The 16420-nt window shown below is 38.3% G+C and overlaps 1 protein-coding gene across 1 annotated transcript; it reads left to right on the forward strand.

Annotated features, from left to right (window-relative positions):
- The first annotated feature begins 964 nt into the window (after positions 1-964).
- Positions 965-16340, forward strand: LOC117992200 (ras GTPase-activating-like protein IQGAP1). Its single transcript, XM_034979862.2, has 15 exons — positions 965-1189; positions 1671-1927; positions 3313-3390; positions 4213-4357; positions 4447-5526; positions 5605-6437; positions 6522-7375; positions 8039-8264; positions 9275-9439; positions 10225-10404; positions 11736-11876; positions 12420-12570; positions 13148-13321; positions 14445-14664; positions 14969-16340. Exons 1-15 carry the CDS (start codon positions 1144-1146, stop codon positions 15324-15326), a joined length of 4908 nt encoding a protein of 1635 aa, XP_034835753.1. The 5' UTR covers positions 965-1143; the 3' UTR covers positions 15327-16340.
- The last annotated feature ends 80 nt before the right edge of the window (positions 16341-16420 follow it).

A 16420-nucleotide genomic window follows, 5' to 3' on the forward strand; every position in this document is an offset into this window, starting at 1 on the left:
TGACTGACACTTTATGAATCAAAGTGTGAGGGTTCGTCCAGGGAGAGATGTTGCACCGCACATCTCGCATCGCGTCGCACACGGTCAAATCAAATAAACTTTACTTAATGTAATACAAGAGCATTCATGTAAAAGCGTATTTACGTGCATTTTGTTTACTAGCGCTACTCGTGGTCGGTGGTAGAGCCCATGTAAGCCACCACCTAGCGCATGTCACCTAGCTCCTGTACGCCACAGCTAGCGCCGTTGCTTCATACGCCACGTCACCAGTAGTAGAAGGGCTAGCCGTTAAACGTAGTAGCGTTAGCGCCTGTTTCTTCACGGGCTGGAAACTTTTAAATTAACAATCGTCATCGAGTAGTGTGTCAATGAAATCGTACTCTACTGCAAAACCAAACACATTTGTGTTGTGAGATGTCCGACGAATACTGCCAAAATTGATAGCTATGGGGTCCGCGGACATATTTGTTCTCCACGCTCTACAGTCTACACCACGTATCGCACAATGTCCCGCGTATTCATAAACAGCAGGCTGCAGGACTGTATTTTACCGTTTATTTATGTTTGTCTGCGCCGTTGGCAACGCCACACCCACCGTTTCACGCACCACCTCTCCGTAAAACGCAAGTAAAACGGAAATGCGCAATGCGATGCACCATACGTGAAAGTGCTTTAAACTTTGGTTTGACCTTTGATCTGTATTTAAAAGGTTTGACACCAATACGCCCCTAATCCAGGAAACAACAATAAAATCTTCAATCCGATTTTTTCGTTTCCGGTTACGGGACTAAAATCTGTATTATCCATATCCGATATTATAAACATTCCATGGCAACATATTATTCAGTTTCAGTGAGAGTTTCCCTTATTTCAGTAACGGCACAACGGATATTATTATACTCCATACTCTATGTTATACTCTTTGGTCACGGTCCACGGACCAACCGTCAAATACGTCAAAAGATTTTAAAACTATAAAGTTCGTGCCTTTGAAAAATTTGTTTACAATAATAATAATTATTGTTTAGTTATCCTAAAGGCTAAATCGTTATTAATGACTCTGAACAAATAACTTATTTTCGAAATTAAAAGCGTGAATGCATTTGCATTCATTAGTGAAGTTTTATAGTTTAAGCGAAAATCATGGGAAAAGACGCCAGAGAAGTGCTAATTGGAAAAATCGACGACTGTAAGAATCCTTTGTTTTTAACTTGTGTTTTTGAGGTTCCGTACCTAAAAAAGGAAAAAGGAACCCTTATAGGATAACTTCGCACTTCGTCTGTCTGTCTGTCGTGTCTGTCACGAATACTTATAGAGTACTTCCCGTTGACCTAGAATCATGGAATTTGGCAGGTATTTAGGTCTTATAGCACAAGTAAAGGAATAAATCTGAAAACCGTGGATTTGTGGTTACATCACACAAAAAAATTAAAATGTGTTAATGAACAAATAATTATTAGTATTTTCAATTTTCAAATAAGTTAACTATACTAAGTGGGGTAAAAGGCTTTACCTGTTTATTTTAAAACAGATTTACATTTATGCATAACAGTTTTTGATTTATCATGCAAACGAAAAGAATACCTGAGTATGGAACTCGGCGCACGAGTCTTGACTTGCACTTGGCTGGTTTTTCTTAGCTATAAAGTAAACACCAATTAACTATACAGGTGATGCAGAAACTGTACGTAAAACTGCTCAGGAAATGGATATCATCAGACAAAGGACCATCGCTTATGAATACCTTTGTCGACTTGAAGAGGCAAAAGTCTGGATGGAGTCTTGTCTCAAAGAAGAACTTCCATCAGCTGTAACGTTTGAAGAAAGTTTGCGAAATGGCGTTTATTTAGCAAAACTAGGAAACTTCATTGCACCTGATCTTCTACCATTAAACAAAATTTATGACATTGACCAAAGACGTTATAAGGTACCTATTTATCACTACCCATATTATTATAAATGCGAATGTTTGTTAATTTGTTGGTTTATTGGTTTGTTGGTTTGTCTTTCAATCGCGTCATGAACGGAGCAACGGATTGACGTGATGTTTTGCTTGGGTAAAGTTAAAGAAAGACCTGGAGAGTGACACAGGCTACTTTTTATCCCGGAAAATCAAAGAGTTCCCACGGGATTTTGAAAGACCTAAATCCGCAGTTAATTTTATTAATAATATTAAGTTGTAGCTAAACCTTGAAGCAGTGATAGCTTAATGGTTACAACATCAAGCGCGCTCCATCTTAGGCTGCATAATCACTTGCCAACAGGTCTGATTGCAGCCAAGCGCTGGTCTGTATTATTTAAAAAATCTGTCTCCTCATCAGGAAGTCTGGGGTTCAATCCCTGGCATGCATCTCTAACTTTTCAGAGTTATATAACTATATGCCCTTTAAGCAATTGTCTTTTGCTTTAACGGTGACAGACTACATTGTGAGGAAACCTGCATGCCTGAGAGTTCTCCATGGTGTTCTCAAAATTGGTGAAGTTCACTATCTGCACTTGGCGAACATGGTGGGCTATGACCAAACCCTTCTCATTCCGAGAGACTGCCTATGCTCAGTAGTGAGCTGGAGATAGGTTGATGATGATGATGAAGCTAAACTATAGTTTTAAGGGTTTATAGGACCCTTATAGGATCACTTTGTTTTCTGTCTGTCTGTCAAGAAACCTACAGGGAACTTCCTATTGTCCTAGAATCATGAGATTTGGTAGGTAGGTACTAGGTAGGTCTTATAGCACAAGTAAGGGGAAAATCCGAAAATTGTGAAATTGTGGTTACATCCCAAAAAAATATTTAAAACTAGCTGATGCCCGCGACTTCGTCCGCGTAGATTTAGGTTGTTAAAAATCACGTGTTCACTCTTTGATTTTCCGGAATAAAAGTAGCTCATCTCACTCTCCAGGCCTTTAACTATATCCATGGAAAAATCGCGTCGATCTGTTGCACCCCTTGCGCCTCTCTACCCGCCTTCTCCACTCCTGCCCCGCTGGCAAGTTAGGTACATACAGATTACTGATCTCAAAGCCCAATGCAAAGAATGTTTGAAGGCGTAGTATGTGGCTCGTCTGATGTCATCCGTCCACCTAGTGGGGGGTCTTCCAACACTGCGCCTTGTGCCTGTGAAACCAATGTCTATCGGTTTTTCGAACTATGTGCCACTTCAGCTTTGCAACCCGTTGAGCTATATCGGTTACTCTAGTTCTCCTACAGATCTCCTCAATTCTGATTTGTTCATATAGAGAAACTCCAAGCGTAGCTCTCTTCATGGCTTATCGTTATGGCTTTTATAAGTAAATATTAAATTGACTTTGCAGATAATGGGTCTACAATTTAAACACACTGATAACATAAACAAATTTTTACAAGTTCTCAAAAGAACCGAACTGCCAGAGGTGAGTAATTTTTTTTACATTGTATGGTTATTTTCCTCAATTTCTGTTAATGTATAATCTGTACAGTAGCCAGCCGAAAATATTGTACATTGACCTTTAGAAAGAGAGTTCGGCTTTGTCTCTGTCATTCATGCCTATGTGATATTTTGTCTGTCTCAACGACAGAGACAACACTCTACAAAACTACTATCTCTTTGTAAAGGTTGATGTACAATATTTTCTGCTGGGTACTGTACCATGACTGGCTGACAGAAAACATAGCCAAAATTTATTCTTTCAAAAAAATAGCAAGCAAACGAGCATGCGGGTCACCTGATTAATATAATAGGAAGTTTAATATAACTCTAGAGTAGAAACATTATCCGGAAGACACTCAATTTGTTGTTTTCTTCAATTTACTCATCTACAAAGAATAAAACAGTCACTTAGGGGTTTGACAAATCTTTGTGATAACATTATTTAAGGTGGTTTGATACATCCAGCCGCGAAAATTCAAATTTTAGTAAGTTTTTTCGAAAATAGTAGACTAATCATACATCGAAAGCTTATGGTAATGAGTTTTGCGGGCATAACACTTATGCATCTAATGTTTTTCCATAAAAACTTTGGTCAAAAATACTCATTTACTTCATATTTGTGCAAATCTGGGAAAATTCAGAAAATTATCTTTCAATTATCTTTCTGGATCTATCAAACAACCTTTGCCATATAATTGTAAAGCTATAGCGGTCATGTCATATTATAAAGTTCCATAAGCTTGGTTATAATCTAACTGTTCAGCAACATGTTAACAAGATGAGTTGTAATTGTGAATATTTGCAGACATTTCAGCCAGAAACAACAGATATTTATGACAATAAAAATATGCCAAAAGTAATTTACTGTCTTCATGCTCTGAGTTCACATTTATTTAAACTTGGCAAAGCACCTTTGATTCATGATGTATTTGGTAAAGCAGTTTTTACAGGTAGGTACTTACTTACTTTTCCTTAAATTCAGTATATAACATAATTTGCTTCAAACCATACTAATATTATACTGCTAATTACATTTTAGACGAACAACTGGATTCAGTTTCTAAAGATCTACAGAAATGCAAACATCCGCTTCCAATTTTTCAAAAAATTAGTGGGATTCTGTCCCAAAGTAATACACCTGATAATGTTGCTACTCAAAATGCTTTAGTTGAACTTAACAACTTATTGGATTCTGAAAAATCTATTACCCATGCGTTATTAGATCCTAATCTAAAAATAAAATATGTGCAAAACTGCCTGATTGATGAATATAAGGAAGTTCTAAAAGCTGCAAAGTATGAAAAAATGCAAGTTGCCCACAATCACTCATTAAATGACAGTTACGTGCCTGATGAATATGATGAACTTTTAACACTTGTCGAAATTCAGGGACATATTACTGCTACGAATTACAAAGCTTTATGGAAAACTTTATGTAGCGCATGTAAAAATAATGACGTAAACAGCTTGCATAAAATATTTAACGAGGAATGGGTAAAAGTTAAAAATTACAATTCAAACAATTTAGATTTTTATTGCGATGTTGTCATAGAAATTATTGAATCATGTAAAGACATTGATGTTGAAAGCATAACAAATTGGCACAAGATTTTTCAAAATATAATAAATGATGGAAACCGGAAGTCTCAGGAGCACATTGAGCACAAGAATGCAATTTCATGCGTTAACAAAGCACTAGATGAGGGTACACCCGAAGATCTTTATAATGCTCTAATAAGCCCAAAGCTCGGTTTAAATTTTAAAATCGATAAGTTTGCCGCACCGCTTTTGTTTGAAGAAATGAGATTAGAGAAATGTGAGTTAGAGAAAAATCTTAATGAAAGCGAAATCGCTGCATCTGCATTATATTTGAATGCTGTTGCTGCTGTGTCGCAAGCAGTTGAAAGAGGAGATGAAGTAACAGTTTGGAATGCTTTAAATTCAAAACAGATACAGTTAGAAACACTCAGGCCACACTGCCGCCGTCGCTATTTATCTGCATTGGTAACAGCTTTACAGGTAAAAGTAAGAGAACAGTGCGAGTGTCCTTTACTTACACTCGAAGATGTAAGGGACACTATTGAAATGGTCAATATGAAGGATGACGACAATGATGAGCGTAAGTGTATGAAAAATAGGTTTTTTATATTTATTTAAAAACATTAATTTTAATTTCATATAACTTGTATTTTTACAGTAGTTGAAGTGATTGACAATATCAACAGAGCTGTTGCAGACGAAAATGTAGACACTTTGATAAATTTATTAAAAAGTTCATGTCTCAAATTGCCACTGTCCTTGTATAAGGAAGAGTATAATTTATATATGAGAACTTTAAAGAAACGGTTGTTACAGAAGGATTCTGAAAATCTCTGGTTTGACGATATTGTTAACGCTATTAGTGAAGTTAACAACGAATCTTTGAAAGCCAAAGAATTGACTGATGCTATAGTACAGCTTAATTTAGCTATTGTGAAAAATGACGTGAAAGAGTTTTGGAACGCCCTGACATCCCCGCCATTATCTAGTTTAGGTATTGTGGAGGGATCATGCAGAGATGTTTATTTCCAAATGTTTTCTAAAGCATTAAAGAAAAAGGGACAACACATATGTCCCTGGATTGTATGCCACACAGAAGTGGGAAATACAATATACATTGATGTGGAATCATACACCTACAGTTGGACCACCCCCAAAGATTTTGTTCCTCATGCCCGCTACTTAACTAAAAAAGATATTAAAGCCATTATCGAAAAGACTAATAAGCATCACATTAATGCATATAGACAAAAACTGCTAGAGAAATCTATCATAAGATTTCAAGCTTACTGTAGGGGCTATTTAACTAGACAACATGTTAAAAGGCTGAAATTCTTTCGAGATCACACTGAATATGTTATCAAAATTCAAGCTTGGTGGAGGCGTGTGCTTATCCAAAGGAAATATGCTACTCTGTTCAGAATGAAAGTAATAGAAGCTAAACTAAATAGAGAAAGGAAACAAAATCCTTGGGCATGGTATAAATCCCAGGTATGTGAAGTAATATAGAATTGCATGTTAGTATTTATCAGGGAAATAATTAAAAAAACCTTAAATTCATTATTTTGATTACAGGAGCAGAAGATAATAAAGATTCAAGCTCTTTGGAGGGGTGTCCGTGCTAGAAACGCGTACATTTCACTGTTTCACTCGCCAAACCCACCTTTGCGTGTAGTAAAAAAATTCATCCCCATGTTAGACTTTAGTACTGAAGACTATGACAGAGAGATAGAACTGCAAAGCTTGAAATCAGAAGTGGTTCAGTCTATAAGAAAAAATCAAGAGCTCTCTAGGCAAATAGACGATATGGATCTAAAGATAGGACTGTTAGTTCAAAATCGTATAGCTTTGCAGGAAGTAGCGGCTCATGGTCTGAAGTTAAACAATTTAGTGAAACACAACACAACAACTTTGGCGTTGAATCGAAGCGGCAAAGGTCCTTTGATGACTGTTTCCACTGCCGTCAAAGGTTTGAAATCTTTAACGAAAGAAAGCAAGCGCCTGTTAGATGGTTATCAACACTTGTTCTATGAATTGCAAACAAATCCTACATATTTATCCAAACTTTTGTTTTGTATTCCACAACTTAAAACTAATTCCTTTTTACAAAACGTCGTATTGAGTCTTTATAATTTCGGTGCGTACGCAAGAGATGAATATTTATTGTTGAAGCTGTTCAGATTTACGCTGGAGGAAGAAATAAGTTGCAAAGTCGTTAAACCTTTTGATATAATAGCGTCTACTCCGTTAGTACTGAAAATGGCGGTCAGTCTTTCAAGACAACTATCTGGGTTAAATAGTCTCGAAACAATTATAGGGCCATTGGTGGAAATGATTATAAAGGATAAAGATTTGAACATAGAAACAGGGCCTGTGGAAATATACAAAGCTTGGAGAAATGAGATGGAGATGACGACGGGACAAATTTCGTAAGTTTTAGTTATTAAAGTTATTTTTCGCTTTCGTACCTCAAAAAGAAAAGGAACCCTTATAGAATCACTTCCTTTGTCTGTCGTGTCTGTCAAGAAACCTATAGTGTACTTCCCGTTGACCTGGAAATCCCGGAATCATGGGCAGGTAGACTGATCTCATAGCACAAGTAAACGAAAAATTTCCGAAAGCCGTAAATTTGTGGTTCCATCATAAACAAAATTTAAGATTTGTGTTCCCGAAATACAGTACGCGGCAGGAAATAATGTTCATCGACCTTTAGAATGTCACTCATACCTATGTGACGTTTTGTCGGTCTCAATGATAGACAATGCTCAGTGCTCTACAAAACCGCTCTCTTTCTAAAGGTCGATGTGCATTATTATCTGCAGCGTACTGTCTTTACTAAATCACATTAAGATGACGCTGTACGGCATTAACTTGCAAATTTTTAGTACACTGGTTTGAAATTTCTCGTACGATAGTGCGGAACCCTTCGTATATGTAAGTCCGACTCGCACTTGAACGGTTTTTTATGAATAAAATATAATATTGCATTGATATTAATGCACACACTTAAGTTACGTACTTATCGCATGTTCACAACTGAAGCCCTAATGAATTTCACCACAATATACAAAATTTTGTTGTTTTCTTTCCAGAAAACTCCCTTACTCGGTACCACAAGAGGAAGCTTTGACTTACCCAGAAGTTAAGTCGCGTCTGGACAAAGCTCTCAGGCAGCTCAAAAATGTCGTGTCCATATTTTTGGACAAAATTACAAGTTCAACGGAGCTTATACCTTTTTGTATAACATACATGGCGCGTGTTTTGCATCGATCTTTGACTTCGAAATTTCCTCATACACCAGAAAAAGATATTTTGAAGGTAATCTTTATTTTTTTTTATTTTTTTTTTTTTATAACAATCGTAGGTACACCAAATATTTACATTATTATTTTCTCGCCAAACTGGTGAGCCAGTTTGTTGGCGAGCTGGCGCTCCTTAAAAATAACTATAATCTACGTATTAAATTGTACTTATGTATGTAAACTTATATTCTAACTTATAAACTTATACTCAGATTAAGGGTTGATCGCTGCAGCAAATTGAACGCTTTAGAGATCAATCCTCAATCTGAGGTAACAAACAAAATAAACTAAAATAAAAAACAAATAATGATAATAAATTAAACAGTAAGGGGGTCCCTAAGGAAGTGTTCCTTTAACTTTTTCTTAAGCACCCCCTCACTGACCTTATTCTCTTCCCTTAACCACTCTATGCCGTTGTAAATTTTAGGTACCAAATATTCACTTAACCTTTCACCGTAGTAGTTACAGACTTTGGGTAACATGAATCTTGTCTTCCTATTACTTCTAGCGTTATCCCTAAGCTTCGTGGGGTTTTTAAATTTTTTTGAAAAATAATGTTCTCTAGCTATTAGGTAATCTACTTTACTATGTACAGGCAATATTTTTAGATCTTTAAAAACACATTCATAGTTCCCTTTATACTTTTTTTTCTCTTTTTTTCCTAGAATGTGTTTTAAAAGTCTAATTTGTAATTTTTTAATTTCGTTTAGATAGGTACTAAAAGTTCTTCCATAAATACTAAGGCCATAGTTGATAACTGAGTCAGCAAGTGCGTAGTATACAACTAGTTGAACACTAACTTTTCCAATTTACCCATTTGCTTAAAATGTTACCAAGAACCCAGTTTTCTAATACAGAATAGGTCTTTCTATTGTTGTTTAAGCAAGTTTCTAGTATCTTTGTGCCTTTCATAAAATTGCTTAAGTATTAAAAGCGTAAAGAAACAACCATATCTAAAATTCTTAAAGAAATCAGTATTGTTGGATTTTTTATGTAAACTTATTGAATTTAACCATTGTGTTTTAGGTGATTGGTAATTTAGTTTATTATCAATTCTTTAATGCGGCTATAGTGGCGCCTGATGCGTTTCACATTATCAACATGCCAAATGGCGCCAGACTGACAACGGATCAACGCAAAAATTTAGCTTCTGTTGCGAAAATTCTTCATTTTTCAGCTGCAAAGAAAGGAGTAAGATGATTTATAGATATTAATTTAAACTCTTGCTGTGTTACTGATTTACTTTCATTACTGATTTAATTTCTTGTTAGTTACTGATTTTGTGCCATACAATTTTTTTTGATAAAAGAAATAGATTTTGCTCTCTAAGAAACATTAAATCTTTTATTTTGTATCTGCCTACATTGACTAGGGCTGAAATCACAGTTTTGTGTCACGGGCAACTTGTGTCAAATCAACCTAATTTTATTTTCCTAAAGTCTGAGCAAAGTCAAAGTAGTTTCAGTATATCTCAGCCTAAAAATTTGCGAAATCGTCTCGTTCAAAAGATTAAAGAGAGCTGTGAGTAAGAGTAGCTACATAAGTTGGTTTTGCAAATGGCACTTTTTTAAAAGCTATATGTCCACCTCTGTACTATGCATTAGACTGGTCATTCCAAACAAGATTGATTTAATAAGAGTTGATGGTTGATGTGTAAATTGATAGTAAGTCGCTCTATGACAATAAAACAATGCACAAGTGTATGTGTAGTTTGACGACTTGTAAAACACAATTTTTGTTCAGTATAACCCTTTTTATATACATTTATTTCAGTAACATCCACCCTTTTCGGTCACAAATAATTTTATTATGCTTCGTTCATCTGTGACTTCCAATTTAATCTCATCTGATAATGCAATGATATACGTTCTTCGCTATTGATACAGCACCGTATTCATTGGCGCAGAGGCACGGAACAGATTAAGTACGCAGTTTAAAATAATGGCACACTGTGACCTAGTTGTCTGTGTTTTCAGTTTGGCGAAGAGTCCAGTCACCTGCGCTGCTTAAACCCGTTCATAGTGGAATGTCACGAGAAGATGAAGGAATTGTTCCGGCGCTGCTGCCGCGGACCCACGCTCGAGGAGTACTTTGCTGTGGACGAGTATACTGAGGCCACGCTGCTCCACTACCCGCACATTTACATCACTGTACAGGTTAGTGCTGCTGCCGCGGACCCACGCTCGTGGAGTACTTTGCCGTGGACGAGTATACTGAGGCCACGCTGCTCCACTACCTGCACATTTACATCACTACAGGTTAGTGCTGCTGCCGCGGACCCACGCTCGAGGAGTACTTTGCTGTGGACGAGTATACTGAGGCCACGCTGCTCCACTACCCGCACATTTACATCACTGTACAGGTTAGTGCTGCTGCCGCGGATCCACGCTCGTGGAGTACTTTGCCGTGGACGTGTATACTGAGGCCACGCTGCTCCACTACCTGCACATTTACATCACTACAGGTTAGTGCTGCTGCCGCGGATCCACGCTCGTGGAGTACTTTGCCGTGGACGTGTATACTGAGGCCACGCTGCTCCACTACCTGCACATTTACATCACTACAGGTTAGTGCTGCTGCCGCGGATCCACGCTCGTGGAGTACTTTGCCGTGGACGAGTATACTGAGGCCACGCTGCTCCACTACCTGCACATTTACATCACTACAGGTTAGTGCTGCTGCCGCGGACCCACGCTCGAGGAGTACTTTGCTATGGACGAGTACACTGAGGCCACGCTGCTGCAATACCCGCACATTTACATCACTGTACAGCCTACAGGTTAGTGCTGCTGCTGCGGACCCACGCTCGAGAAGTACTTTGCTATGGACGAGTACACTGAGGCCACGCTGCTGCACTACCCGCACATTTACATCACTGTACAGGTTAGTACTGCTGACGCAATTCTTTTATTTGTGTCATAATAACTATCTTGATTAAATAACTCATAACATATTCAAGTCAATGGCGGCCCAACCTCAAATGAAATAGGACAAGGATGGGAATTGGATAGAAATGGGAAGAGGAAAAAAAGGAACAAACTATTCAAATGCCTATTCCATCGCTTCCAGTGTAGTGGTACATGAAACAGCGCGGACTGAGGTCATACGATCGGTCACACGTTTTCGGTGGGTTGCGGCGCCGCACCGCTGTGGATTTCAGTATTGGGTTGACACCCACACGGGTACTGCGTTGCCGCTCGGGCAAAAAGTATGGCGTTGCAACGCACCATCCCTCCCCGCCTCGTCTCTCCTAAGTCCGTTGTGCGTGCGGTGCGGTGCCGCACGACTTAACGCATCGTGTGGTATGTCACGGCGCTTTCTATATAGGCACCACTCAGGCCCCGCACCGCCAACGCAACGTGTGGCTTGGCTTCACTTTTATTTCAAAGTTTACCGCGGCCATACCTTGACACTTCTATTGTGTGCTTGTATTAATGTAGTTTCGGAGTGTTGTAGACCATAAGACTAGATTTCTTGATATTTGCAGGAAATCGTAGACACGCACGCTCTACTGATCGAGTACCAAGACATACTAGCGCCGGACCCTAGCGATCGACTGAACGAATTACTAGACGACTTGGGAGAAGTACCCTCCGTTGCACATCTGGCTTCACGGGATGTACCTTCAGTGCGTATCACTACCTTTATTATAAACTAACTGTTACCCGCGACTTCGTCTGCGTCCCGCGGGAACTGTTTTTTCCCGTGGATTTTCCAGAAGAAATCTTTTATACAAACCTTGTCTTAATAATAACACACAAAAAATAAAAAATCATCTGATTTGGTGTAGTCGTTCGGAAGTTATGCACGTACATACATTTCGGCGATTCATTTTTATTTCTATAGATGATGCCCCTGACTTCGTCCGCGTATATATTTTATAGGTTTTTAAAAATACAGTTAGAATTCCATTTACATGCAAATCAATTCATTGTGGCGTGAAGAAGTAAGAAACACACACACACACACACACACACACACATTTGTCCTTCAATCATGTTGCAATTAAGCTACGGATCGACGTGATTTTTTGCATGGATAAACATAGCTAAAGACCGCTGTAATAAGCCCACACGCGAAATCGTACCTGAACGCTGAATTGCCTGTCGATTATTATATTATGTTGTAAATAAGGCTACATAACATTTATTTTCTTATCATATTTCTGTAGCAAATGGGAGAAGCTGAAGAGAACGCAAAATTGGAAGTATGTCTCGCACTTGTCAACAAATTCCAAGCTCCGGCGGACGACATGACCGATTTGAATAAACTTTTCATCAAAACCAAAGAGCTGTGTGTAGCAATCATCCCCTTTTTAAATGGTAAGTGTCTTGTTTTGTTTGAAAGCTCTTTTTTATGTATTGTCACTGCGCATGAAAATTTCCAGGAAACTATTAAACTTAATTTTTTGAAAAAAATATCTTTACTTTTACATCAACATAGCTCGAAATGTTAGCTCTTAAACTAGCACACACGCTAAAGAACGGGTTTGTGCATGCACACGTGTCTTTTAACCCTGAATAAAATTACATCAGAAGCGATAATTCTAAAAAAAACTAAGTCAGACTCACACACCAAAGGTTCCGTACCATCATACAAGAAATAACACATTAAAAAAAGTCATGGCGGCCATTTTGAAATTTTTTATATTTGTTATAGTGGCAATAGAAATACACATTCTGTGAAAATTTCAACTCCCTACCTGTTCACGAGATACAGCCCGCTGACAGACAGTCGTACGGACCGGATGGACAGCAAAGTCTTAATAATAGGTCCCCGTTCGCACCCTTCGCGTACGAAACCCTAAAATTAATAGCGGATTTTAAATTCGCAGCGTCGGTATATGGCATATGACTGGTAACAAACGTGAAAAACTTGATCAATGTTATTTCCTTTAAGGCGAACATCTACTAGAAGCCGTGTGCATCGGCACGACGAGAGAGCAGCAAGACCAATATCTAGAGAAAGTCCGGAGGCGCATATACTCCGGCCAAGCACGGCCCGACGAAGCGATGACGCTGCGTGAACACATCGCCAAACTGCGGCGCAACCTACAAATGCTCGAGGATGAAGGTTTTTTTTTAAATATATTAATTTGCTTTTCGTGAAGCCGTGTGCATCGGCACGACGAGAGAGCAGGAAGACCAATATCTAGAGAAAGTCCGGAGGCGCATATACTCCGGCCAAGCACGGCCCGACGAAGCGATGACGCTGCGTGAACACATCGCCAAACTGCGGCGCAACCTACAAATGCTCGAGGATGAAGGTTTTTTTTAAAATATATTAATTTGCTTTTCGTGAAGCCGTGTGCATCGGCACGACAAGAGAGCAGCTAGACCAATATCTAGAGAAAGTCCGGAGAAGCATATACTCCGGCCAAGCACGGCCCGACGAAGCGATGACGCTGCGTGAAAACATCGCCAAACTGCGGCGCAACCTACAAATGCTCGAGGATGAAGGTTTTTTTAAAAATATATTTATTTACTTTTTTTTATTAGACGAAGACGAAAGTCTTTAACCAGTGTGTTCTTCCCGTCCTCACCTATAGTGCTGAAAGGTGGACGCCGACAAACGGCCTTGTTCACAAATTCAAAGTCACTCAGCTGAGGTATGGAGAGGGCTATGTTAGGAGTTTCCTTGAGGGATAAGATCCGAAATTAGGAGAGCCACAGGAGAACCAGGGTCACTGACATAGCCCAAACTATTAGCAAGCTTAAGTGGCAGTGGGCAGGTCATGCCTGTCGTGGAGGCGATGGCCGTTGGAGCCGGAAAGTCCTTGAGTGGAGACCGCGTTTAAGCAAGCGTAGTGTGGGACGCCCTCCACAGCACGATGGACCGACGATATAAAGAGGCTGGCGGGAAGTGGCTGGATGAGGAAGGTTGAGGACCGGGTGTAGTGGCGCTCTGTAGGGAAGGCCTATGTCCAACACTGGACGTCCACAGGTTGATGATGATCAGACTACTTACAGTACCCTTATGATCAACCCATCGCCGGCTCACTACAGAGCATGGGTCTCCTCTCAAAGTGAGAAGGGTTTTGCTATAGTCTACCACAATGGCTAAATGCAGATTGACAGGTTTTTTAAGCCTACCTCTAAATCTAATTATGTTTAGAGGTAGGCTTATAAAAACCTATCCAACACTCAAAAACTAATTTATCACAAGCAGGTACCTAATTTATTGCTTTTTTACGAAGGTTACGTGACGCGCGAAGACGGGTACCAAGCACTAGTCACATCCATTGCCCTTGATCTGTGCAACAAAGGGAAGTACAGGCAGGCGCAAAGAAGAGCATTGGCGACGTTGTCCCGAACGAAACTCAGTCTCATGGAGAAGACCAAGTATTATCAGGAGAAATGCAAATCATATGACCAGTATATTAAGTCGTGTTTGGCTAATCTTCATGCTGGGAAAAGGTATGTGTAGAACATATAGTGTTACCCCTGACAGGAATCGAACCTGGGACCTCCCACTAATAAGACCACAGTGCTTACCACTGCGTCAGGGCGGTCGTCAATCTTGCAGGTAAGCGTGTTCTTACCTAGACATCATCATTGGTTTTGTAAGCATGGTCGTCAAGCGCAGGCCTATCACGCAAAAAAATAAGTTCTGCTGGTGTCACATAAAATGTCTGTTGATCCGAATCACTTAGTATCAGGTGTGAGGCTGATCGTTTGCTCGGTACTGACAGAGAATAGCGTGTTTTATTTTCTTTTGTAGAAGTGTACACGCGTGCTTGAGATCAGGAAAAGATATTAAGAAAATAAAGTCGAAATTGACGATAAAATATTCCGCTGCGAAGCTTTTGGAAAGAGGAGTTCTTCTAGAAATCGATGGACTATCTACTTCGCAGTTCAAAAACGTACAGTTTGAAATCACGCCGACGGATCACAACGGCGTTTTCACCGTCAAAGGAAAGTTCATGGGGGTAGAAATGGAATCTATAGAAGTAGATATTCAAGATCTTTTGCAGAAACAGTATGAAGGATGCTCCATTATGGACATGTTTGGTAAAGCGAAAATCAATGTAAACTTACTAATTTTTTTGTTAAATAGTAAGTTTTATGGTAAGTCTTAGTAGGTAACTTCTAGGTTAGAATTTTTGACTTTACTATGATTTGTAAGTATTTTGAAATAATTTAATTTAATGCTGTTATCATGACTTTATATAAGCTAACATTTAGTTAGTTTTCTACTATACTCTTTCTACGGAAAGAAGTTAGTATAGCGATCTCTCTGTTACGTAATGCCATACAAATGACAGAACCAAAAATCTCAGTGGGCGTTAACCATTTTGAGGCACCAACCAATCACTGTTTTCGAATTGAATTTCGAATGTTTTTGAAAACATTTTGATTAGTTGGTGACTCAAAATGTTTAACTCCCGCTGAAATTTTTGGCTCTGTCATTTGTATGGGATTGCGTAACAGAGAGAGCGCTATATTACTAACTTCGTTCCGTGGATGGAGTACCTTATACTACAGATATTTTAAGCTTAATTAAGCATCCTAAAGCACATGTCTATGATGAGCTTAGACATAACTTTTTTAAATTAACTTAGATCTAGAATATTTAAGTTTTGCTATTTTTTACAATTTATAAAGTTCCACGAACCCACCTATGTAGAAAGCCAGTCCGCAAGAAGACCTGATTTTTTATATATATTTTTTTAAGAATTAGTAAACCAAATATTTTCGAAACTGATCTATAAAATTTATGTACCTAATCTCTACCAAATAGTATTATTTTTTTACTATTATTAATGACAATGCGCTCTTATTCATATCGCTTAAAATTTTGAATAAGTAGTTAATGAATTTTTAGATTAATGAACTAATTTTATTTTATGTACCTAATAGGAACTCTAATTTTAAATAATTATGCATTAATTTAAAACCTTTAATATTAATTATTGTGATAATATATTTTTAAATTAAACATTTTGTCAGTTTATAATGTTATTATAAGTACCTACCAAGTACTATAACAAGTGCGTTAACATTAGTTACTTAGAGGCTGTTTAAATATTAGAAGTTATTGTCCACGGACCAATTGTTTAACAAAAATCTGAATAAAATTAACTTTACTTATATTTATTGTTTTTTTTGAAGTGAAGTGATAAATTTCTTTATCCGTGTAAGAATGGCTATAATTATGTACTTACGGTAAATT

The sequence above is a fragment of the Maniola hyperantus genome, chromosome 2, assembly GCF_902806685.2.
Source record: "Maniola hyperantus chromosome 2, iAphHyp1.2, whole genome shotgun sequence".
Taxonomy (NCBI): Eukaryota; Metazoa; Arthropoda; class Insecta; order Lepidoptera; family Nymphalidae; genus Maniola; species Maniola hyperantus.